The sequence below is a fragment of the Schistocerca americana genome, chromosome 6 (assembly GCF_021461395.2).
Source record: "Schistocerca americana isolate TAMUIC-IGC-003095 chromosome 6, iqSchAmer2.1, whole genome shotgun sequence".
Lineage (NCBI taxonomy): Eukaryota > Metazoa > Arthropoda > Insecta > Orthoptera > Acrididae > Schistocerca > Schistocerca americana.
In genome coordinates, this window is record NC_060124.1 from 231,524,667 (window position 1) to 231,552,453 (window position 27,787).

The 27,787-nt window shown below is 39.7% G+C and overlaps 1 protein-coding gene across 1 annotated transcript in view; it reads left to right on the top strand.

Moving 5' to 3' along the window:
- LOC124619879 (centrosomal protein of 120 kDa-like) overlaps positions 1–27,787 on the top strand; it is a 191,579-nt gene that overhangs the window by 100,670 nt on the left and 63,122 nt on the right. Inside the window, exons 7-11 of the mRNA XM_047146505.1 lie at positions 8,123–8,868; positions 9,033–9,279; positions 9,367–9,502; positions 18,922–19,025; positions 19,103–19,285. Coding sequence (XP_047002461.1) covers positions 8,123–8,868; positions 9,033–9,279; positions 9,367–9,502; positions 18,922–19,025; positions 19,103–19,285 — 1,416 coding nt within the window. The remainder of the gene's footprint in view (positions 1–8,122; positions 8,869–9,032; positions 9,280–9,366; positions 9,503–18,921; positions 19,026–19,102; positions 19,286–27,787) is intronic.

Consider the following 27,787-nt stretch of genomic DNA (forward strand, 5'->3'; position numbering starts at 1 on the left):
GTCGTGTCTGACCATCCATCCGTTATCAAACCCAATAACTCAAGAACAGAATGAGATACCATTCTGCTCTCAATTTTAAATGATATTTTGATAGCTTACCTATGTTTCATTTACTGCACTGCATGAGCCAAAACTGACCATATGTAAAGTTTTGTCAGTGCATTTGTACCTCTGTGAACTCTTCAAAATTTCATGCAATGTTTTACTTAATTTGATGCAGAGCAGTAAGTATGATGGACAATGAAAAGAAATTGAGTTCTTTATTCAGATGCAGATGTCAAATCGTAAGATGTGCAAAAATCAATTTTTTTTCACCTAGTAGTTTTTGAAAAATAGGATGAGAAGTATTTCATATTGGCTGGAACACCATCTCTCAGCACAGGCACCAGGATTTGGTGAACAGTACATCCACAACAAGAGCTATCTCGGCATGAAATGCAAAGAGCACATTTGTTGCAGAGAAAGGGTTAATATTTTATTATTGTATTATTGTGCTATTCTGTTACCCAGTTTGTTTTAAACTATCTAAATTATAACTTTATTTATGATTTCAGTACACAAAAGTGTAAAAGTATACCTACAGGAGACAGAAAAAAAACTGAGTCCTTTTTGACCCAAACATCTTGAGAGCATGTAGAAAATAAACAACATAGAAGGTAGGAGGCGAGGTACTGGCGGAAGTAAGGCTGTGAGGACGGGGCGTGAGTCGTGCTTGGGTAGCTCAGTTGGTAGAGCACTTGCCCGCGAAAGGCAAAGGTTCTGAGTTCGAGTCTCGGTCCGGCACACAGTTTTAATCTGCCAGGAAGTTTCATAAACAACATAACACAGAAGACGAAAATGTACGTATCCCAATGATATTTTGTGCCTGATGTGATGGCACAACTAAGATGACTTGTTTGTACAATGCCATTACTTCACATTTGTGTTGGACTGTCGATATTGATACACCATCATATCAGGTAATTTCATTCTCAATGTGGTCATGAACATGGCCTAACATGACAGCTCCTTTGTGTCTTTCTGGCACGTCCTCATGTCAACCCATCTTACTTCACTGATTCCATATGACTGACTGGCACATACACACCGTTCCACTGCCGTGAGCTATGTCACTGGTGGAGTTTTGCATGGCATCCTGGTACTAGTTCTGCACCATTCCTACACTGCAAAGTGACCAGTAGGCTCTTTTAAGGAGGTTGCTACTATTATGTCTGGTGATCTTATTTAAATATGTCACATTTTAAAAGAGTACATTTCATATTCTTTTGAAAGTGCAGCAGTATATTTTAGCTGATGACAAGCTGTGTGTGGGATGTGTTTCAATAGTTTTTAAATTTTTCAAATTCTAGCCCAAACTCTTAGATTTGAGGGTTTAGTATGTTCTATAGTGACTTGTTCATCCATTTTTAGTTTCATAATCAGCCAGTCATCTATATCTGCGGTAACAGTTTAATACCATTATCTTTGAGCTTTGTTTTTTGTGTTTTATATAGGCTTGCCATATTTCTTTTGGGTTCAACCCAGGACATAATATCATATTTTCTTAGGTCCAATGCTGGGCACATTTTTGAAATTACTTAAACCACTTTGAACTTTTCTGGACACTTTTTCATTCCCCTTTCTTTTCACATCACTAAAATGACTGTTAATATTATTAGTGGTTTAACAAAGCAACTTTTCTTTGAGTTTGTATTTTTTCACACACTGCAAAAGTTATTAAGTCATAATTTGAGCAGTTTCACATGACACTTTGGCAAAATGTAAAAGGTTAACTTAAATTTCCTTCTCCAGACTGAAATATCTTACAACAGTGGCTACAAGTTTTACTTCTCTTCTGTTTGAGCTGTCCTTATATTGGAATATGCAGTGGATGCCAGACTAAAATCATTTACTAGAAAAAATAACATTCTTTCTTCTGCTCGGTATGGGTTCCAAGAAAATAAAACCACTACTGATGCACTCTAGGGATTTCTTGATACTACTATACATCTTGTTGTCAAATCACAACATACTGTTGCAAAAGTTGCATTCGTGTGGGATAAGGGGAACTATCCACGGCTGGCTCAGCAACTATATTAAAGACTGAGCACAGAACATTCATACAAATAAATTCAAGCAATCAGGATTCTAAATGGGGTGCACTCATCTATACAAGTCACATACAGGGTTGTGTTCTAGATCCTTTGTTATTTCTACTTATATAAATGACCTCCCTTCCACTTAGCCACTAGCAAAGTATTTCTCTTCACTGATAATACAAATATCCTTATATCGAAATGAGTTGAATCTCTTCAGTCAGCAGTTTATAGAAATACAAGCCAACTAGACTCAAGGCTTGCATAAAATAGACTACTTCTAAATGGAAAAAGGACGGTATGCCCAACATTCCACACCATTCACATCAGAACTCCCCAGGTTCCAACAGTAACACTAAGTGGCAGCAATGTAGTATTTGTCAGTGAAACAAAGTTCTTAGGGATTGACATCACTGATACATTCACATGGAAAAGCCACATTGACATGATCATTTCCAGGCTAAGCAGTTTGCTTTATGCTCCACTCAGTGAGGGATGGATGATGATGATGATGATGATGATGATGAAAAAGGAGTCAGAATAATCCTGAATGGAAAGGAAAGAGAAAATGTAAACTGCTCTTTAAAAAATTAAACATTTTGCCTTTGTCTAGCCAATATATATTTGAACTTCTCTGTTTTATTAAACAAAACATCAACAGATTGCACAGGAGACTGGACAGCCACCTTCATGACACAAGGTCAAAAAAATTGTAAAGACTAGCTCCCCATTCTACCAAACTGTATAGTAACAGTGTTAAACATATGGGAATCAAACTCTACAACCATCTCCCAAGTAGAAAGTATTCAAGATCAACAAAATTTTAAAAAATCTTAAGAGCACTCATAACAAAGCATTGCTTTTACAGCATACAAGACTTTCTCGAATGTGTTCTATCGTAAATTAAATTATACATTTTTATTATGTTTCAAAATCAAATTGTTTCATTAAAAATAACCTTTTGTCCATTAATAAACTTTTGATGGTTGATTATGGCCAGTATTATTATGTGAACTTGTTCTTACCCTGGTATTATTATAAATACGTATGTAATATATTTAATATATTAGTTATACTATAAGAGACAGTGCTGTACCTACATACGTGTATGTTCTCATATCATTTGATTGGCTTGTCCCATGTCATGTCGTACACTTCTGTACATTGAATGATTGAGTGGATCAATAAACATACAAATACAAATACTGTTACATAATGTAAGCTTTCCAAAGAACACAACATATGCCATGCCATGTCATACCCATGTCATACCCATGTCACACCCATGTCATGCCCATGCCATGTCATACACTTCTGTACATTGAATGATTGAGTGGATCAATAAACATACAAATACAAATACTGTTACATAATTTAAGCTTTCCAAAGAACACAACATATTATCAGATATGAATGGCAAAATAACAGTAGCAATACTTGCTTTGGTTTTGGTTCTAGCAGATGAAAATATTGGGTCATTTGGCTTTTTAACCAGTTTATATGTGCAGTCTGATATTTTCAAACTGAGTTTGTATCCGGCAATGTGATACTTAAATGTAGCCTTTTTAACAGCACACTCCACATCACAATCTCTGTCTTTGGCTTTAATAAAATCATGTATCTTTGGTGGAGCATTAGCTTAAATAGTATTAATATGGTCTTTAATATCACCTGTTGTTTTATGTGCAACAGAAAATTCTCCATTGCAGAGTGTGCAATAAACACGTTTATTGTTACTGTCATTACACAATTTCAGAAGTTTGTATTCTGTTGCAGGTTAACATTAAACACTTTCTTTTGTGCACTGCTAAATGATGAAACAAAAAACAAACAGAGATAAGGTGATCAAAAAAGGGTAGATGAGTTACTTCACACATGAAAAAAACATAATTGCTGCCGTTGTGTTGCCAGATGATAACATTAAGTGGAAAGTTATGGCAGAACTGATAGCTATACCTCTCCACTGACATCAGTGCTTGCTCAAAGTTTCACTGACAGAGGCATGGTCTTTACTGCTACTGTTTAAAAATGTGATGTTGAACATATAGATCTAAATAAAAAAATTAAAAAATTTCTCGCCAGTCATAAAATTCTCAAACCGCAGGCAACACTAAAAAACAAGGACTGACCGGTATTAAGCCAGACATATAGTAAGCCTAGTTTTATCTCAGTTTGTTTAGAGAACTGAGATATGGAGATATGGTAAGTTTAGTTTGTTTGTGTGAGGGGAGGGGAGGGGAAAGCAGAGAGATTCTGTTTCTGGTTGTTGTGTAAGATGTTTTAGGGTGATAATTTTTTTTACTGTAGTAAAACTTTTCAATGTATTTAGTCATTTTTAACCACAGTAGTCTCATCAGGTTTCACTATTTTCACTGAAGATCTTGACCCCATGCTCTGAAACAGTTCTACCACCATAATCGTCATTTTCTTCATGACTGAACAATGAGTATCTAAAAATAAAAGAACAGGGACTATTCATGTTACTAAAGAACTATTTGTTGTGCTGTACAGTATTTGTGCATACGTGTCATTCAACATAGAGATGTGTCTATACTCCGTGACTAGTTTAATTAAAATCAGTTAGCTTGATGAAAGTGAGTGATCAGTTTATGGGTATGTTCTTGTCACCTGTGAGAATAAAAATCTCACATATGAGTATTGCTGCAGATTTGTGTACTTACCAAATATATTCAGGTAGGGGTGGTAGCCTTCGTGGTAGGATCCTATTGAGTACACAAAACTTTTGTGTTTATTCCTTTCACTATTCATCAATTTAACGTGGAGCTAATCAGTTTCATTGACACTTGTTGCAAAATAAGAACACATTTCACTGTCAAAAAACAGTCGTGCACTGAGTGTAGGTATGGTGAAATGTGGAGGAGAGCAACTGTTGTGATACAGCATTCCTCATGGCTAGGTTACCAGAAAGATACTAAATCTCACTAGCTATTTATGGTTAGTGCAAGTGGATGCACAGAAGAGCTCAAAACTGGACCATCAACTGACCTGGTGTTGTGAAAAGTGTTATTTCTTCCTATCAAAATAGTCCACTGGCAGTATATCAATGAAGAGACCTTCTAATGCAAAGAAAATCATGATAAAACAAATTGAAACCTGCATGGCTTTGGAAACAACATTGATTGTTTTCATACTTTGGATTGATAATAATTGCTGTCACTTACTTCTTGTATACCTGGAAGAAGCCTAGAGATACTGACAGGTGTCAGATATATTATATAATGGCAAGACAGAGATTTAGGAACCAGATTTTAATTGTAAGACATTTCCAGGGGCAGATGTGGACTCTGACCACAATCTATTGGTTATGAACTGTAGATTAAAACTGAAGAAACTGCTAAAAGGTGGGAATTTAAGGAGATGGGACCTGGATAAACTGACTAAACCAGAGGTTGTACAGAGTTTGAGGGAGAGCATAAGGGAACAATTGACAAGAATGGGGGAAAGAAATACAGTAGAAGAAGAATGGGTAGCTTTGAGGGATGAAGTAGTGAAGGCAGCAGATGATCAAGTAGGGAAAAAGATGAGGGCTAGTAGAAACCCTTGGGTGACGGAAGAAATACTGAATTTAATTGATGAAAGGAGAAAATATAAAAATGCAATAAATGAAGCAGGCAAAAAGGAATACAAATGTCTCAAAAATGAGATCGGCAGGAAGTGCAAAATGGCTAAGCAGGCATGGCTAGAGGACAAATGTAAGGATGTAGAGGCTTATCTCACTAGGGCCAAGATAGATACTGCCTACAGGAAAATTAAAGAGACCTTTGGAGAAAAGAGAACCACTTGTATGAATATCAAGAGCTCAGATGGAAACCTAGTTCTAAGCAAAGGATGGAAAGAGAAAGGTGAAAGGAGTATATAGATGGACTATACAAGGGCAATGTACTTGAGGGCAATGTTATAGAAAGGGAAGAGGATGTAGATGAAGATGAAATGGGAGATATGATACTGCATGAAGAGTTTGATAGAGCACTGAAAGACCTAAGTCGAAACAAGGCCCCGGGAGTAGATAACATTTCATTAGAACTACTGACGGCCTTTGGAGAGCCAGTCCTGACAAAATTATACCATCTGATGAGCAAAATGTATGAGACAGGCAAAATACCCTCAGACTTCAAGAAGAATATAATAATTCCAATCCCAAAATAAGCAGGTGTTGACAGATGTGAAAATTACCGAACTATCAGTTTAATAAGTCACAGCTGCAAAATACTAACGTGAATTCTTTCAAGACAAATGGAAAAACTGTAGAAGCCGACCTCAGGGAAGATCAGTTTAGATTCCGTAGAAATGCTGGAACACGTGAGGCAATACTGACCCTACGACTTACTTTAGAAGCTAGATTAAGAAAAGGCAAACCTACGTTTCTAGCGTTTGTAGACTTGGAGAAAGCTTTTGACAATGTTGACTGGAATACTCTCTTTCAAATTCTGAAGGTGGCAGGGGTAAAATACAGGGAGCGAAAGGCTATTTACAATTTGTACAGAAACCAGATGGCAGTTATAAGGGTTGAGGGACACGAAAGGGAAGCAGTGGTTGGGAAGGGAGTGAGGCAGGGTTGTAGCCTCTCCCCGATGTTATTCAATCTGTATATTGAGCAAGCAGTAAAGGAAACAAAAGAAAAATTTGGAGTAGGTATTAAAATCCATGGAGAAGAAATAAAAACTGTAAGGTTCGCCGATGGCATTGTAATTCTGTCAGAGACAGCAAAGGACTTGGAAGAGCAGTTGAATGGAATGGACAGTGTCTTGAAGGGAGGTATAAGATGAACATCAACAAAAGCAAAATGAGGATAATGGAATGTAGTCGAATTAAGCCAGGTGATGCTGAGGGAATTAGATTAGGAAATGAGACACTTAAAGTAGTAAAGGAGGTTTGCTATTTGGGGAGCAAAATAACTGATGATGGTCGAAGTAGAGAGGATATAAAATGTAGGCTGGCAATGGCAAGGAAAGCGTTTCTGAAGTAGAGAAATTTGTTAACATCGAGTATTGATTTAAGTGTCAGGAAGTTGTCTCTGAAAGTATTTGCATGGAGTGTTGCCATGTATGGAAGTGAATCATGGACGATAAATAGTTTGGACAAGAAGAGAATAGAAGCTTTCGAAATGTGGTGCTACAGAAGAATGCTGAAGACTAGATGGGTAGATCACATAACTAATGAGGAGGTATAATATAGGATTAGGGAGAAGAGGAGTTTGTGGCACAACTTGACTAGAAGGAATGATCGGTTGGTAGGACATGTTCTGAGGCATCAAGGGATTACCAATTTAGTATTGGAAGGCAGCGTGGAGGGTAAAAATCATAGAGGGAGACCAAGAGATGAATACACTAAGCAGATTCAGAAGGATATAGGCTGCAGTTCTTCCTGGGAGATGAAGAAGCTTGCACAGGATAGAGTAGCAAGGAGAGCTGCATCAAACCAGTCTCAGGACTGAAGACCACAACAACAACAACAACAACAACAACAACTTGCGATATTGTTTACCACAACTGACACCTCATTGCTAGATTACTTATCATGAAGAAAACTCGTTACAGCTATATTCAGTGCAGAAAGTGCTGTTGAGTCAAATTATGCTGAGACTCTTTTCACATAAAATTTTCTATTAAGACAGCAAATATGTAGATTGTAGTGTTTCACTGTAACTAAGACAAAAATTAGAAAGAGTCATGTTATGTGGTTTAAATAACTAAAAAAAAGTGTCATTTATTACAGACAATTGTATATTATGCTTCATTTTGACTCTGTGTGCAATTTTAGTATTTATTTATATAAGTGCCAGTTTTGCCTAACTCCACTACAAACTGAAAGATTCATTCTGGACATAAAACTGTTTCACTTATATTCTGTTCAATTACATTGCAGGCACAATTTGGTACTGGGTGAATCACACATTTATTGATTTCTTGTTGCTATTGCACACAACAGATGCTTGTTTATTGTCATGTGGATAAAGTACATAATTTTGTTCTTGGTGATAATTAAGTGATTTTGTGCATATAAGTTAGTTTATTTTTCTGTTTCAGCTTGTAACTGATACAGAAGATCAGAATTCAGCAGAAATGCACTTTAGTTTTAATGTGTTGGGAGTAACAGTAAGGACAAATCCATTAGTAAACATATCTGAACCAGTTGTTACAATGAAAGAGAGAAGCGTTTTTCGCATCAGAAGTTCTCTAAAAATATTACAGACCTATTTTTTAAGTAAACCTGTTATGAAAATATGCCTGATGAAAGGGGAAAAAGAATGTGCTTCTTCAGATGTCGATCTCTCTGCGCTCATTCCTAGTGACAGAATACTAGAATTTAATAATGAATCATTCAGCAAGTGTGTAAAACGTAAGAAACATTGCATTTTATGTACATCAGCCACAGAAGTGCCACAGGAAGTTGCACATGAACCATTTGTTGATATTTTGGTGAAACTAAAATATCTTGGCACAGGTGGAGAAGTTTTGTTACTGAACACTGAAGATACAGAGCTAGCTAGAACACCACGGAAAAAACTACCAGTTGAAACTCTTGAACTTAAGGATGTTGCAACCAGTGTTAATATACCAGATTTGTCACTCATGGAAAAGACTGCTGAAATTAATGATGATTTTATTACACCAACTCCAGGCACTCTGAACACAGCTGTGGGACCTGGAAGTTTCTGCTGGTCTGTCAAAACAAGTGATAATGTTGAGCCATATCATATCTACTGCCTGCAAATAGAGTTACAAGAGATCATTTTTTACAAGTATCCACCACAGGAAAATTTCTTTTTTATGTAAGTTTCCATTGATATTGATAAATATTTAGTTTGATGAAATCAGAATATGCCATTGCTACTAGATAAAACTTTGAATTCAGGGAATATCTTATGTATTTATTCCACAGTTAGAGATGAAAGCTGTAACTTGAAGTTAAACATTTATGAGTGTGTTTTTACAGATTTAACCACTCAAAGGCACAAATTTTAACAACTGCTCTTGATGAAATTTGTGTACATGAAGTGAACAAATATATACATTTACAAGGCTTTGGGTGCAAAATGCATTTTGAAGCACCTGTTCAGGAGATTGATAAGCAGCTTCTGACGGAACCACCAACAATATCAATTTACAATAAGATAAATGGAGAAAATATTAAATTTGCGGAAGCACAATTAGATGTGGCACTCTTGTTCTTAAACAAAGAGGTAGTTTCAGAAATCTCATTCTGTAAACTTTTAATTTTGTTTCTATTGTATTCATGATAATGCTACATTGTTGATAATTTTTTACAGAAGCTCTCTACGTCATCTGCATTAATATCAGCACTGAACAAGGGTGAAATTGTTGGCATTTTGACAGTCTCAGTGGCACTCAAGGATTATGGTCTTCAGCTGCCCATGGATGTGAAAGCTAAATATACTTCGTTAGGTAAAAACTTGAAAAGCTGCATTCTTTTTTACTTCTGCTTGGTTGAATCCTTTAGTGTGCAACATACAAACAGTGGGTGTCTCAGCTGATCAGTGTTAATGTTAAAGTTGCGGACTACAAATTCAGAGGTCACCAGTTTGATCCCTGGTCACATCTAGGATTTTTAATCTGTCACTTATCACTTCTTTCACCTGCAGCAGTGTTTATTAATTTGAAAAATACTGAGTTTACATCATGGTTCGAAGTCCATGTTAAAAGTATAGGTCCCCTGTAACTGCCTGGTGAAGCCAATTCAGAGGTCAGAGGAAGGCTATGGCATACTGCCTCCTGTAGGAACATACCTATTAAAGCAGTGTGGTGTTCAGATCAACCTTCAGGTTGATGACCACTTTATCTTGTTTTATACTAACAGTGTACATTAGCACCAAAAGATTAAAAATGTGAATCACTGATGCCATGTGAATATATGCAGATATCAGAATACCATGAAAATCATCAGCTTAAAGTGATAAAAATTTGTCTCATGCTACTGACAGACTAGTAAAACAAAGTCCAGGGGTATTAAAGGCTGTCAACAACTAGGGTCCTTAGCTCTGCAGCTTGACTGGAGTGTGATTGTGCATGTGGCGGGGGGTTGGGGGCGGGGCGGGGGGGAGTGAGAAGTGGGAGGGAGCAGTGGAGAAGGGGAAAGGGTGCTAATGGCTTGGTGCAAGGCAGGAAGTGCACAAGATAGGAATGTGAGAAAGAGAGGCAGTGGGTGCATGGGATAGGAGTGCAACACGGGCACTAGAAGCAATTAATTTGTGTAGAGCACAGTGATGGTGATATGGAGGAGTGGATTGGTAAATGTTGTCAGCAGTGGAAGAGGAGACAGGAGAAGATAGTGTGGGTATAGGATGAGTGAAGTTAGGGTCATAGGGCAGGGGCTAATAGAGACAGAGACCAGGAGGATTACAGGAATCAAGGATGTGTCACAAGAATGGCTCCTATCTACATAGTTAAGAAAACCTGTTGCTTAGTGGGAAGGATCCAGATGGCAAAAACGGTGAAGCAGCCATGCTTCTATAAACAATTTGTGTTAGTTTTTTTTGCAACAAAGACATCGATATGATTGTTCTGCATTATTCACCCCTGTTACTAGGATGGTCCTCAGGATTGGAATTATCACTTTCTTCTTGAAATCTGGGGGTATTTTCGCAGTCTCAGTAAGTAGGTTCCAATTGATTTAGGTTGCCGTAATTTTGCACAACTGAAGAGGCTTCCAGGTTAGACTAGCATCTGTCTTTAGACTGAAGACCACAACAGACACAATAACATACCCTGATGAGGTGTCATCCATAGTCTTCTGCCCTGTTTCTTTGCCATGGTGTTATCCCTATGAGCGAAGAACTAACGTGTACATGTGTTGTAAACATAGATAATACATTGAGTGACATTGGTAGTGTTCAGTAGCTGAGCCCTGGTTGTGACAGAAATTTCAGTTTTCACGTTAGATGCAGTTTACTATGGCAAGGTATGAGTGGACTGATGGGTGGAATGAATGGTGCTACACTTTTTACCTTCTTAACAGCACCCACTGCTTAATCAAAAGATTTTATAGCAAGCACCGATCATACATAACTTAAGTTAGGCAATAATGTAAATAAATAAATAAATAAATAATTGATAAAACCCTCTAAATAGAATGGGGGAAGTAAATGGAAAAGATGACTGAATAACGTAGTAATTTCAGTGATGAGTTTAAAATGAAAGGTCACAAAAATATGATGATGGCCTTACAAGAGTATATTAAAAGCAAGTCTGTTCTCCCTCAAGTTGAATGATGAAAACTGTAGCAAGTGCAGTTAAGTTGTGTAAAATAGTGAACTATTTGGCAGAGTCCCCAGCAATTCAGCAAACCCAGCTGTGCTATCAAAGTAAAAATTTTGATGAAACTGTACAGTTAAATTGCCTCATTTATACTGCATCATTATTCGCAAACTATTGTCATGAATATACGATCACATACGCCAAACTAATGTCCTTCAGTCATAAGAAAAACACAATACTCAAAAGTGTTATGACAATGAGTAAGTCCATTGGACCATATATGGCAGGTGACATTGGAGGTGTGGGCAGGTTGGTTGGCTCATGTGGAGATGCAGCATTGTCCCGTAGCTCACATGGCAGATGAATTGTTGAGCTGTGTGTGTTGGTGTTCTAATTGCAGAGGTGAGGATCGCCATGGTTCACCAACAGTGGAGGAGGTCTGTTTTGCAGTATCCATGCTGCTTTGAGGTGGTTAAGGGAGACAAGAGTTGGTTTGTCATTAATAAAAATGTTGAAGATATGGGTTCCACATTTCAGCACTTCGTAGGGTTCTGAATAAGAAAGGTGCAATGTGGGACATATGATGTCATCATGGAACATCAGTTGGTGACATTGTTCAAGACCTCTAGGAATAAATTCCTTTGATGTGGAGTATGGTGACAGTAGAGTGATCCATGTGTGGTGGATGTGATTTTTGAAATGTCATACCAATTGAGGAAGAGTGAACTCTTCGATGTTGGTTGTGGACAGAGTATAATCAGCAGGGAGTGCAAGGGATTGTGCATACACTGTTTTGGCAAGTATCATCGTCATACACAATCTGTATGCCTAGTAGGACCCATGGAAGTACCTCGGTCCGTGAACCGTTGGGGCACATGAGCACCACTTTCATTGTTCTATGCTCCCTCTCCACCAAACCATTGCTTTGTGAGAGGTAAGCAGTGGTGCATATGTGAACAGTTCCACAGAGGCAGCAATGAGCGTTGAAAATGGCTGACTCAATCTGTCTGCCCAAGTTGGTCTTAATATGGTCAGGTACGCCAAAGGACACAATCTGTAGTTCTACTAAAGCCCATACGATGGTGTCTTCTGTGATATCGTGAAGGGGCCTGCCTCCGCCCAGTGAGTCATTTTATCAATGGGAGAGAGAATATAACAGAATCCTTTGCACTCAGGCAATGGCCCAGTGATGTCAGTGTGGATGTTTTGAAACGTGCTATCGAGATGGGAAAGTTGCCTATTATAGGTTGAAGTGTGTTGCCCAGTTTTTCTTTGTTGGCAGGGTAAACAGAATGAGATTTTCACTTTGCGGTGGAGTGTGCGCTGATATGAAACTTCCTGGCAGATTAAAACTGTAGGCTGGACCGAGACTCCCGAGTTCTTGTCTCGGTCCAGCACCCAGTTTTAATCTGCCAGGAAGTTTCAGGGTAAACAGCATTGTGCCCAGTGGTGAGTCATGTTTTACATTAGACCACACAAAGTGGTCTGTTATGAGCTGTGTCATTACCTGGCACCAGGGTGATTGAGGTTGTGAAGTCTGTCAAATACTTTGCATCACATGTTGAGGGGTACCAGTGGCCATGCTTTCCCTCCTGACACATCACAGAGTAACGTTGTGGTCACTGAAGGCAAATTGCATAGTTTAGTCTGAAGGCTCATATATCCATCAGTGACTAGTTGAGTGATGGTGAGATCATTTGTTTGTTCTTGTGCCACTCGTTCATTGTTGTATTACAGGGAGATTTCAGCTTGTGCCATTTGTTCGTAGTTGCATTACAGAGAGATTTCAGAAATATGTGAGAAATAATTGGTGATGATATTATCGGCTCCATGCACTTGTCGGATGATGGTTGTGTGTTCAATAAAATCCAAGTGATGGAAATTTAGGGGCTAGCATCTGTGGACAGATTGCAAATGGTGTCGACCATGATCTGTGAATATTGTTACATGATGAACTTTGACGTCTTCATTGAAATAATGCACAGAGGAGTAAACTGTGAGCAGCTTGCAGTTGAGTGCTGACCTTTTGTATTGCATGTCCGAGAGTTTCGCAGAGAAAAATCAAAGTAGTTGTGGCACACCATTATTAATCTGGCGAAGAATTGCTACATTTGTTGTGTTGCTTGTGTCCATTGTAAGTGTCAGTTGCACCTCTGGTTGTGGGTGTGCCAACATAACTCTTTGAACCCTGCAATTTTTGGCATGGCATACTTTTGAATCATTTCTTGGGGTCAGGATAATTTTCTTTTTCCTGAGTTTGTCTTTGCCTTTCAGTGCATTTGTTAGCAGAATCTGCAACTTTGATGTCTGTGAGAGGTTTCGACGGTAAAAGTTCAGAATCCTGAGGAATTGTCACAGGTAGTGAAATGTTTCTAAGTGAGGAAGGTTCCACACCAGCAGCACACATTCAGTTGTCAGTTTGATGCCATTGGCATTAAGAGTGCCTTCCGTCTGCTGAAGTTGTGATTTCATCTTGTTAATGACTCTCGGGCAATGTGGCTAGAACCTATTCTAGATGCCATGACTGCTCATCAGCAAAACATGAGTGTGCCATCAAGATATGTAGAGCAGAAGGGGAAGCGAAATAGGAGACTGCCACTGAACCACTGCCAATCATGCACAGTATTTTTAGGCCCTTATGGCATAAAGAGATACTCAAACAGTCTGAATGGAGTTAAAATGGCAGTCTTTTGGATGTGATTGGGGTCCATAGATATTTGCAGGTGGGCACACTTGCAGTCAATTGTGCTGATAATTTTAGCACCTTTGAGGGTGTGCACAAAGTCTTGTATGTTGGGATTGGGGTAGCTGCCATGTGCTGTTCGAGAATTGGGGACTCTGTTATCACCACAAAATCTGGTAGGGCCATTTTTTCTTAGGATTGATCTAGATTCTGGAGGCCCAAGGATTGTCTGACGGGCAAACAACTACTGCCTGAAGGAGTTATTTAACTACAACTTCAACAAATTGTAAATCTGCTGGGACTAACCGTGTGGATTGTGTCGAACTGGGGGTCCATCCATGGTCATTATGTGATCCATGGTTCCATCACGAACAGTACGGGTACATGAACATATACGTGAGGTCAGGAGCACTGTTAACAGACACTGCAGTTTGCTGACTTTGGGATGGTTTTCAGCAGCCAGTGGCGTCTGTATTGGTATGATGTGTGCTTGAGTGGGGAGGGGGGGGGGAGGGTCTTGCCCATGTGAGGGTGTGGGGCCATGTCCAGCTGTTTGTTGCCTGCCATGCAGAGCTGTTCGTGTTGCTGCTAGGGCCACAGAGGCAGGAGGCAGCAGTGATGCGACATTGAAGCTCATCGTTTTCGGTATGGAGTTATTGCATCCACACATTACAAGCAGTATAGCGTCGATGTGTGTGGAGCATGTTCTCTGAAAGTTGGCCACATTTGCAGAGAATGTCATGGGCATTGCGTTTTAGGAGGGGAACAGGGGGCACTGATTGTGAAGGCATGGAAGATGTGGAGGTAACTTGCAATCAGTTGCCTGAGATGTGGTGAATATGCATGGGCTCTAAGACATCAGGGTCAGCTGGTGATGTCATAAAAAGTCAATTCCGATTGCCTATGGATACAGGGTGTGCCTGACAGGTGCACAGTGCATGTGACTGTGCCGTATAGACAAATGTTGGTGTCATTGGTATCCTGGAGTGTGAGGGCGGTTGTAGGCTCAAAAGTTGAAACAGATGAGAGTGGAAGTGAGCTAACATCAGAGGCCATGTCTGTTAGTAGACATTGGTTTGATGCTTTGCCCAAGGTGAAGAGACATCCATGAGCAACAGTGGAGGTGGGTTTGTTAGGTATTTAGTGGTTTGGAGGTAACTTGGTGAGGTGTCATGGGCTGGAGTGCCTACTGCAACCCACTCACGGAGTCTGCATGCTTTGTTGCCAAATTGTGTATGATGCAGGGTGATCAGGATAAAAGTAGCCAATGTATTTGTAAAGGAAGTGCAGTGAAATTACAGAAATGAAGAGCTGAGATGGATGTACCATTTTTTTGCAATGAAAAATACTGTGAAAAAAAAACATTTATAGAAGATGTTGATAGTGACTTCCAACAACATCAATACACAGCTGTGCATGTCTATGCACATTCAGATACACCCAGCGTAAAGTTCGGGTGTCAATGGCGGCAACTTCATGGCAATGTTGTCTTTCTGTTCCTGTATTTTGGGTGGACTTGTTTCATAGACCTCGCTCTTCAAGTGTCCTCACATGAAAAAAATCAAATGTCATTAGATGCAGCAAACGTGGAGGCCATCAATGTTTTCTGACAGTTCGTTCCTCATTGAAGACATCATGGACTCATTCCAGGAATACCTTAAGATGTGTGGCATGTTGCCCCATCTTTGCAGGAAAAAGCAGTATGGTCTTTCATATTCAGTGAGTTGAGCACAAAATTTATCAAAAATTTCCATATATGCAGCTGTGTTGAGGACAGTGTCAAAAAATATCAGTCCAGTGATACATGTTCCTGTTATACTACACCAAATTCTGATTTTTTTTTTATCATAGAGTGGTTGCTGACACACAGTGTTAGGGTCCTCCTTTGCACAGTACCTTGTGGTCATTGAATTAACATGACCAGAAGGAAGAAACCATGTCATCACTCACAATTTAATGGAAAAAGTCTAACAAATCATCATTGATGTTATGCAAAAGTCATGTGCTATAAGCTACACATTTCAGACTGTCATCCTCTCATAATCCCTGCACAATCATCACTTGAAATGACTTCAAATTAAGACTTTTTAATATTAACTGATAAATCCTCCTCCTTACATACACCTTTTGGGCCAGTCTACATGCAGACTTCTTTGGGTTCTGAATATTTCTTTGACGAATATCTGCAATAACTTCTGGCATGTGAACTGAAGGAATTCATTGTCATTTTACATTTTGCACAGATCTGTTGGTGCACCAGTTTTTATACATATTCTGTATTGCTCTCTTTGCTGGTAGTCCTCTATCTGGATACTTGACTCTGAAAATTTCATGAGTTTCCTTAATCGAACCTGTTTTTGCGTATGCCTCCACATTTTCAATTCTTTCTGCTGTCAAGCAAGTTGTTTTGCAGACTGCAAAGCGAAACATGTAACTTCACTGATGAAATAAACTGAAATGATGAAAGAATGTTAATAATCAATTATTGCATAAAACTGTCCATTGTTGTAGCTGTTTATTTCAGAAGCTAAAATATTACATTCACATTCAAAGGGGAGGCAAAATACTTTTAACTGCTCCACCCCTTGGCAGCAGAGAGCAGGTCCTGGAGCTGGGATGGGTTGCATGACGTTTTTGCTCTGTGTAGCTGTGGGTGTGGATGTGCACTGCTGTGCAGGCAGCGATGAGTGTTGCGGTCTGCCATGATCATGGCCCTTTGTGTCTCATTGGCTGTGTTCATGCGGTGTGTGAGTGAGGTTTGCCACATACACTGCCGAGTCAAATCTTGGGATGCTGTTGCTTTTTGGCTATGGTGAATGACAGTGAACATTGTATCAGCTGTCTTTTGGCTGTCTCATTAGGGATCATGGTGGGCTTTAGGTCTGTCGGTAGTGTGATCAACCACAGGACGCACAGCGTGGCGTCCGATATAAGAGCTGGATCGGCCGAGGTACAGAGGTAGCGCCAAAGATGTGACAGTGTACTATCACCCAATTTGATCTCGTACATGATCTCTTGACAATGCTGTTTGCCATGCATGATTGTCTCTGTAACAGCACCACCTTGGCCGTCTTGTATCTATTTTCTGCTGGAGGCAATTTGATGATATTGTCAACTGATTCCCAGTGGCCTGCCAGGTGGCCGATCAGATGCATATACTTCAGTTGGGCATCAAAAATGCCAGTTGTCTGAAAAATGCACTCAATGATCGTGAACCAAAAGCTTGGCATCGAAAAGTGGTACTTCGAGCTGAGCAGCACCTGAAGATGCCAGTTTACCAGTGGTCACACTATGTCTGTGAAGTGTGTGAGGCAAGATGATTGCTGATCGTTCATGCGTAGTTGGTTGTTGCATGGCCAATATGTAGTCCAGTATGGAAGACAGGGATGAGACGAACATGGCACTGCAGAGATAATTAGAATCGAGAAGGCACTAGAAGGTGTCTATGGAATTTGTTGGATTTAAGTCGGTTAAGAGGTTCATCATATGCCTCCATTGTTGCGGTAGCGTACCACTATTGGCTACTGATATTGAAAACAGATTATTCACGCACTCAGTTTCCACGGTTGGATTCACACACTGTTCACACTGATCTTGCATGGTATTCCAATGTGCTGTGGCCATTGATGTAGGTACATTGCCAGTGTTGTGGTGTACAATGGCCATATTGTCACTGTGCAGTAAACACAATTGTGTTTGGAGACCAATTTGTGTGCATTTGCGGATGACATGGGGCGACCAATGAAGGAAGTGGGATATTAAGCTGGTAGTAAGCGACAAATAGAGATAACACACCTGGATCACTAGAATACTCTGTATTAAACACAGCACTAGTGAAATCATGTTGCATTGTACGAAAGAGCTTGCAAATTGCTCATGCCAAAAATGTTTGGTTTCTCTAGGACAATTTCCCTGCACATGGTATCCCACACAAATGTTAGTTATAACTAACGTTGCTGAACATATTAAGGGAAAGGTTAATGCTATGAGGGGCACATGCTGACATCATGCTTTGAGTTTCTGCAGATTACCAGGAGTTTGGGTTCATTTGATTGAATTGTATTAATTACTATTGTTGTTACTCTTGTATCATTTGAGTTTCAGATAAAGCAAGTTTCTTTTTTTTTCTGTTTGCCGTATACATGAGCTTCAATTTGACATATATATGAAGAATGTAGCTACATTGATTTGTCACTAGTTTAATTTAAAATGTTTGTTAAATCATAGTTAATGAAAAGCTGTGCACTAGAAGATATAGAGAAAGTGCAAAGCTGCAATGTACTTGTGGACTCACACTCCACAGTTTGATATCTTCATATTTTTTGAGTCACCACTAGACTCAGTTTCAGTATTTTTCATATATTTCCAAGTTATATTAAGTAGCTGGAAAGTATCATTGGTGCACAAGTCTCCCCTAACTCGTGGGCTTTACCTGCCATTTGCTGTCACCTAACCCGTTTGTAAGCACACGTGCTGGGCTGTCTTGCTGCAGTGTTGCTGGGCCATATCCCAGGCAAATCCAAACCATGGCTGTAAACTAACAAAGAAATGTGGTTCTCTTATTAATAACTTGAATACACAGTTTTAATGTTCCGCAGTAACATCTATTTAATAGTATGTGGAATATCAATACTGTGTATTCAGTTTTTAATATGTCTATGTTTCTCCAAGAGCTGATGGAATATTCTGCAAGTATTATCAAATGATTATCATGTTGCTTGTATATGTAAAGCAGCATTGTATTATTTAATCTCTGAGAAAACGGTCTTAAATACATCATACAGACTTTTAAAAAAGTAAAGAGTGGAGGAATTTATTAAAATCATTGACTATTTCATGTACCAAATAGATGTACAAACATTATCTTACTTCATAAATTAACAACGGCTATTGACAATATACAGTTTTGTAACCTTTTATGTTATAGAGCAGGGTATGAGCCCATTGGTGTGTAATAACCAGTTGACCTCAAAAGCTGTGAAGGAATTGGAAGAATGGAAAGCAAAACAGAAAGAAATTTTTAGGGAGCAGGTTTGAGCTTTATATATTGTATTTAAATTAACTTTTCTTATTGACTATTCATATTCATGTAGTTAATATACTTTCAGCTACAGAGGAAAGAAAATTATTATTTGACTGTTTTATCAGCAAACTGGGAATTAAAAAAGGAAGAACTTGAAAAAGCTATTAACAGTAACATACAGAAATTTAGTGCTTTAGCACAGTCGCTAGAAGTCTCAGCTACCGAACTTTATGGACAGTGTACACGAGCCAGGGAAGAAGAAATTCAAGTAAGCCACAAGATTTATCTAAATATATACTTTACATTCAATTGGAATATTATATGTTACAAAATAATTTTATAAATTTTGTTTCATAAGTAAATTCATTAGATAAAATGAGATCAATTTAAAAAATGCTTTCATAAATATGACAACTTTTGTGGACACAAGATGGTATAATCTTGCCACCCTCTGACTTGAAAACTGGTCAGCAAAGTCATTTATTGCCTGGTGTGTAGCTTAAGATGAATGCAAACCATAATGCAACTGAAACTTCCTGGCAGATTAAAACTGTGTGCCCGACCGAGACTCGAACTCGGGACCTTTGCCTTTCGCGGGCACGTGCTCTACCATTGAGCTACCGAAGCACGACTCACGCCCGGTACTCACAGCTTTACTTCTGCCAGTACCTCGTCTCCTACCTTCCAAACTTTACAGAAGCTCTACTGCGAACCTTGCAGAACTAGCACTTCTGAAAGAAAGGATATTGCGGAGACATGGCTTAGCCACAGCCTGGGGGATGTTTCCAGAATGAGATTTTCACTCTGCAGCGGAGTGTGCGCTGATATGAAACTTCCTGGCAGATTAAAACTGTGTGCCCGACCGAGACTCGAACTCGGGACCTTTGCCTTTCGCGGGCACGTGCTCTACCATTGAGCTGGCAGAAGTAAAGCTGTGAGTACCGGGCGTGAGTCATGCTTCGGTAGCTCATTGGTAGAGCACGTGCCCGCGAAAGGCAAAGGTCCCGAGTTCGAGTCTCGGTCGGGCACACAGTTTTAATCTGCCAGGAAGTTTCATATCAGCGCACACTCCGCTGCAGAGTGAAAATCTCATTCTGGCATAATGCAACTTTCCATTTTTCACTGTAGCACAACATTGCCAGAGGTGTTGCAAAAAAGACTTACAGGACCACAAAGGAACTGTAACTCTATAATTTGCATTTGTAATAAACCCTGAACTATTATTTATATATTCTGCATTTATGTCATCTGCTTCAGTTACTTTCTGTTTTTTAATTTGTTTTTCAAGAATGGAAATCCCTGGATGGAAAAATACATTAATAAAGGAAAGACAACCACTGACCTATAGTTGACTTATGTCTCGCATAGAAATACACAACAGAAAACTACTTGTAATAGCTTTCAAGCTCTTTCTCTTTCTCTAGTAGAAGTTCACACATTCATACACACAACAACACATACATCCAAAAGCACACACCCATACCCACAGAATTATCAATAGTGGTTGCCTGGGCAGATGGAGGTGGGGAGGAGGCAGAGAAAGACGCAAAAGGCAAGAAGGGGGTAGTAAGATAGCGTGAGGAAGGTCTTTCCACAGATGACTTAGCGTCTGCACAACAAGATGAAAGGACTTCAGAGGGTGGAGCATATAAGAGGTAGGGAGAGGGAGTAAGAGGAGAAAATGGAGGGGAGGGGAGGAAAGGAGAAGAAGGTGGAATGAGGAGGGGAAAATGGGGGGAAGAGGGGAGGAGAGAAAGGGAGAGTGGGAGAGAGGTAGAAAAAGGGGAGAGACGGGAAAGGGGGGGAAGAAGAAAGGGAGGGGTAGAGGGGTGAGAGAAGGGTAGAGGGGGGAGAGAAGGAAAAGAGGGAGGGCGAGGAGAGTGAAAGAGAGAGGGAGAATGGCCACATAGGGGGAGGAAGAGTAATTGCAGCATAGCTGATACATAACATGGCTGTTTTCACATGTGGCCCTGCCTTTTGTAAGGTAGGAAATGAATCATACTGGCCTTGGAAGGAGATGGTGGTTTGGTATAGGGGACAGGTCTTGCAGCTGGGTCGACCAAAAGGTAAGACACATGGTATGCAGGGTTGGGAGTAGGATTGTAATAGGGGTGCGTAAGGATATTCTGTAGGTTGGCTGAGTGGCAGAAGACAACTTTGGTGATGGGACACAACTTTGGGTGATGGGGACATCCCTCATCTCAGGGCATGATGAGAGGTAATTGAAGCCCTGGCAAAGGACATGGTTGAGTTTTTCAAGGTCTGGGTGATACAGGGTTATCAGAGGTGTGTTGGTTGGTGACTGGTTATCAGGGTTCTTTGTGTCATAGGTGGGGAGATCTGTTTATAGATGAGCTGGATAGGATACTGTATGTCAATAAAGGCTCTTGCAAGGTTATCGGTAAATTTCTATAGCTCCTGCTTTCCGCTACAGATGTAGTGTCCTTGGGAGCAGTAAGGCAGAGGCTTCTGACATGGAACATGTGCAGCTGTCAAAGCAGAGGTACTGTGTGTAGATGGGTGCATGATACAGGGTGAGGAGCCATAGTGGCACTTGAAAAGGTGAGAAAGGTGATAAAATATTTTTAAAAGTTGATTAAAAGATGACAAATTACTTCAATAAACAAATATGGAACAAATGAATTGTTTTTATTTTTGGTAATGTTCTGCCAAAAAGGCCAGTGTAGACCGTAATAAATTTCTCTATTATGATCATGGATGGAATATGGCCTTCTTTTCAGTCATACAAGTTTATTAATGCATGCTCATATATTGGTAATTCAGTGTTGGTATCATCATCCACAAACAAAATATATATCACATTTTTACAACTAATGAAACTCTACAGATTAGTACTGGAAAAAGATAGCAGAATATTTTTGGACTGCTTTTTCTTAGGAATTATAAAAAAAAGTGAGGTAATCATACTAGATTGTCCTTTCTCAAGATTTTTTGAATGGTTTACACTTCCCTTCCTTTCACACTTTCTTCTATTTTCAAGAATTGTGAACCATCAAGCATACACTGGACGCAGGAGGACCTTAATTTCTCCTGGCATATACAGTGTTCAAATAACTTATAGGACTGCAACCGGGTGACGTCATCAATAACTACCAATATTTTGACAGGAGCACACTATGCCATTTTCAAGGAAAGTAAGCATTGTAAGCACTGAGCAAGCAAATGTAAAACCTCGGTTTTCAGAGAATCTCCGTAAAGATAAAAAACAAACACACACACACACACACACACACACACACACACACACACACACGCAGTGGCACTGACATTGTTGTTTTGGACAAAAGATGCAGTGTTTACTGTGTGATTCAGTTATCACAGGATCGGTGCTGACCGCACAAACAGTATTGAGAGAAGAATTAACAGCTATCTGAAGAAAAGTTCCTTATTGCAGAAGATTATTGAGAATCTCAGTTCTTATTGTACTGTTCCCCCTAGGTTACATGGCCTCCCTAAGGTCCACAAGCAAGGGGTTCCTCTTCCTTCAATTGTGAGTAACATTGGTGCTTTGGCGCATTGTGTAGCAAAACACCTTGCTACTCTGTTGCGGCCTATAGTAAGTTGGCGTGAGCACCATATTAAGAACTCAGTGGATATCTTATGTCAATTAGAGAGGATTCATTTGAATGACTCCGATATTCTAGTAACTTTTGATGTGGTCTCTCTCTTCACTTGTATCTCTCTGTCTGATTCATTAAGTCGATTGAGGGTATTAATGAACTTGTTTTAACATGTGTTGACGTCCACTTACTTCATTGAATGACCAGTACTACAAGCAGACAGATAGAGTTGCGGTGGGAAGCCTATTGTCACTTATTATTGCCAATTTGTTTACAGAAGATTTCGAGGAACATGCCTTGGAGTCATTGAGTTGGTGGCTTTGAAACCTGCATGTTTTTTCAGGTATGTAGAAGATAGTTTTGTTGTTTGGCGTCATGGCAGTGAGACTTTGAATGGCTTTTTAGAACATCTTAATTCAACCAACCTGAATATTTGTTTCATGATGAAGGTGGAAAAGGATGGCTGTCTTCCCTTCATCAATGTGCTGGTCAGGAGCAAAGTGAATGGTACATTGAGGCATGTCATTTAAAGGAAGCCTACTCACACAGACTTGTATCTGCGGGCTGATAGTTGTCACCATCCAGCTTAGCGTGAAGGGGTATTTTATACCTTGGCTCAAAGGGCTAATGTTGTCCTGGACCCTGAGAGCTTGTCAGCCAAGTTAGCCCATCACAAAGTTACCTTTCATCAGAATGGTTATAACGAAAGACAGAGTAGATGTGTGTTGTGTTATTGACCAGCTGTGCACTGGGTGAATGACAATTATACCAAGGTGGCACCAAAGTCTATGACGTTTTTGCCTTCTGCAGGGAGCATTTCAAACAGGATTGGTCATATTTTGCAGAAACATGAAGTGTGTTTTTCGACCACCATCTTTTTGGTTGTGTAAAGAATTATCCTAGTTTGCGTAAGGTGGGTGTCTACCATATTCTTTGCAGTTGTGGCATGTCATGTATCAGTCAGACTATCAGCACTGTGGAGAACTTGTGTACGAAGCATAAGCAGCACACGGTTACAGTAGCTGGGCAAATCTGCCATTGCAGAACATTGTCTTGGCACCAGTTATCCTATGGAATATAACAACATGAAGACTCTAGCATGCACTTACAGCTATTGGGGTAATGTTATTAAGGAAGCTGTTGAAATTAAATTAGCAAGTAACCTTATAAATAGAGAAGGTGGTTTTTGATTGATTTCTGTATGGAATCATGCTCTCTCATTTGTCAAAAAACAGAGAGACAGAGTTTATGCTACTTTACCCATTAATTATTTCTGTCTCTACCAGTAACTGCTGATGTCGGCCATTTTCAGTTTGTGATGGCACTATTGTTTACAGTGTGTCTGTGTGTTACCTTTACAGATTTTCAATGAAGACTGAGGTTTTAAATTTGCTTGCACAGTGCTTACCTGCTGCTGTTTTGCCTTGAAAATGGCAGGGTGTGTTCCTGCCAAAATATCGGTGGTTGTCGACGACATCACCCAGCTGAATTCCAGTATGTTATTTGTAAGCAGGTCGGAATTTCCAGCATATCCTTAGCTCTCACAATCCTCCTGACCTAAATCCCTGCCTGACTGTTTCCCACTGCCTCACCTTCCCTTTTCCCTTCTTTCTCTCTTCCCTCTCTCCCTTCCTCCCTCTTCATCTCCACCTTCTTCTCCTTTCATCTCCTCCCTTTTCCCCTCCCCCCTCTCTTCCTGTTTCTTATACACCCTAACTCCTGAGCTGCCTTCATCTTGTTGTGCCATACTGACTCATTTGCCTCACCCTATCCCACTACCCCCTCCAAGCCTCGTGCATCCTTTCCCTATTCCTGCCTCACCTCCAACTGCCCAGGCAACTGTTATCAGTGATAAGTAGTCAGTCATGCTGTGCCCACAGATGTTTGCATTTGGGTATCTGTGTGGTTGTGTGTGTGTGAATATGTGTACTTCGAATAGAGAAAATCAAGAGCTGAAAAGCTAATGTAAATAGTTTTCTGTTGCATGTTTCTATGTGCCACATGTCAGTCAGCAGCAAGTGAGTGGTTGCCTTTCCTTTATTTCACATAATTGGTTTTTCATATTTTTGAAGCTCTTTTATTGTTGTTGCTGATTGTGGGTTCAAGATCAAGAATCTAAGATCAGTTTCCTATTCCCCCCACTCAGAATAGAATCAGTGAATCCTACTTGTCTGCACATAGAGTAAATTCCATGTGCAAGCATGAGGAAATTTTCTGAATGTTTGCCTAGCATGTATCTGAGGCTGGATATGGCTTGTGTATGTCACCTAGTTGGATGAGAGGAAACACTCTAAAAACGACATCCAGGCTGACTGGCGCATCAACCACATCTGTCGGGCAGATTCAGACTGAGGCAGTTGCGTCTCCTCGTCCCAGAAGCGTGTGCTTTAACACACAGGGCTCTCTGTTGAAATCTCATTTGTTCTAATTTGGGTCTGAAGTTCATCTCCTTCTTCAGACAAGTCTTCCTATTCTCTCTGTTGGTACCATAGGCCATTGTAGTGCTTCATTTGTTTCTATTTACATATCATATTAATTCTTACTGTTCCCCTCTCAGTCCCAAGCTATTTGTTATTCTTATCTGATTATTGTTTTACCAAGGGCTTATGCACACAATGTGTATTTTTAAAGAAAAACTTTGTAATTTTTAAATTTGTTTTTGCAGGTAAATTACTTTGTCTGAATTATTATTTCTGTCTCATCCCCCAAATGAAGTGATAACTCATTGTGTTATGGTGTTACTTACTCTTGCTTTAAACTTATTACATATGATTATTTTTATTAATTTCATCAGTGTGTTATATAGTTATTGATAAAACTTTTCAACTTTTTCTTTATTTCCTTCTTCAGGAGAAAATTTTTTATATGAACAGGTAACTCTATTTCGAGTCTGAGTGTGACACACTGTTTTAATCTTCCAGGAAGTTTCATATCAGCACACACTCTGTTAAAGAGTCAATATTTCTTTCTGGCAACTCCACTTAGTCTCGCTGTCCTAGATATGGCTCCCCTTAAGGAAGTGGTAATTTTGAATCCTCAGTTTCAGCCTTAATGAATGAATGTGGCAATTCCTGCTTTTGGGTGTGCTTTCTGTGTAACACCACTATAAATCATTATGTACTTATAAATTTCATACATTCTTTGAAGTTTCTTCTTTGTTTTTGTAATGACTGAGTGATATGGTCCCTTTCTTCAGTATTGCTTTTCTTTTTAGTTCCACTTTTTTTGGATGCAAATCCCCTCAGAGTCTAGATGACAGTATGTAATCTTTCCGAAATTTCCATTCTCTTGTATTTTCCTTTCTTTTATCTTCTTCATGGTTTTTCTTTGGTTGTCTCAGGTGGTGAATTTGAGTTACGTAAATACCCTTTATAGCTTACCAAAAATGAGATCATTTTTTTCGTATTTGGATTATTTGCTATTCACTTGTTAGGATGTTGTGTATGTAAATGTGCCTTGTGGTAATGTGACTCAATATTTTTCTTAAACAGACCTGCATACTAATTACATTTTTATAATAATTAATAATCATAAACGTGCTTTGAATTCCATTTTTCATTAGAATTATTAAAAAATATTTTATGCAGCCTCACAATTTGTGGTCACAAACAGTTCTTGCAGTCTTGTAAATCTTAAATCTCACAGTGCGAATCAGATCCTTCTGTATAATTGATACTCTTATTTATGCTGCTGGCTATTAAAATTGCAACATTGTGAAGGTGGCATGGAGCAAATGTTCATCAGCATTTCTGCACAGCTGCACATAGTGGGTAGGAGTGACACCATCTACATTCTGTACTTAAGGAAAGATTACACGGTGGGTTTGTCATTCAGAAATGATATTTGGATGTCAGTTGTTTGTGTAAGAAGGAGAAATGCCTACCAGCATGTGTGTTAGAATTCAAATGTCATAGGACCATGGCCCTACACAACTAGCACTAGAGAGGACCAAAGTATTTTTGTCTGCTCAGCTGTGCAAACATGGCACATACCTTGGCCAAGAAATGGGCTTGTTTGCAGCAAGGCAGGTATCAACATGGTCAGTGTGCTGACAGTATCATGGGTGGTTGTTGTGACTTCACTCAATAGACCACCAAGAACTGAGGTGCCAAGAGTGGTGCACCAAACAACAACATTGGCACCATTTCATCTTTTCAGATACCTTAGTTCTGCATACTGCATCACAGTGGATGCATCCGAGGAAAACAAATGTTGTCACATTCCATTTGTCATTGGCATACAGGTCCAGCACTTGGATGGTGGTGATGTGGTGCAACTGGGTACACAAGGTGACCATTCTGGTGCTGACCTTTGGACACCACCTGTTGCTTTTCTGATTGTTATGGTCAATGATGTGCACTGTCTTCCAGGTCTCTGTGACATTATCTTCCAACAAAATAACACAAGACCACATATTTCTCCTAACCTGCACTGTTGTCCTTGTCAGTTTGTTTTCTGTTTCTGTCACCCATTGAAAACTCCTGGTCACGGATTATCAAGAGATTGGCACGTGATTACTTGCCAGCCACAGCAGTTGATGAATTCTGGCATAGAGTTGAAGGAGCATGAAATGACCTACCCGTATCTGAATCCAAACTCAGTTTGGCTTGATCAGCTGGGTTAGAGTCATTGTTGCTGCCAGAGGTGTCAACTTTGTGTACTAAATTCTGCACCTTGTACATCCCCTAATCCCCTACAAATTTAATCATGTATTCTTCCTACTATACTGTATATACACAGTAAGTAAAAGGCTATGGTTCCGTTGTTCCAAGCCAAGATGGTATTGGATGAAGAGGAGGTTGCTCTTTTGCAGCTAGTTCAGGGAGGAGTGTGGATGTGTTAGGATACGGTGAAGGAAGTCTGTTTGCTTACTAGATATGGAGGATATTACCTGTCAGTGAAGGCCTTACTGAGACTGTCAACATACTGGCAAGGGAATTTTAGACTGTCAACATACTGGCAAGGGAATTTTTGTCATTGCAGACACACTGTCCGTGGGTGGAAAAGACTATAGGGGAGTGGATTTTTCGTGTGGAAGGGATGACAGTTGTCAAAATTCAGGTACTGTTGATGGGTAAGGTACTTGATATGGACAGAAGTGTGGATGGAGCCGTCAGAGAGGGTAGGTCAATGTCCAGGAAGGTGGCAGACTGGGCTGAGGAGGACCAGATGAAGCAAATGGGAGATAA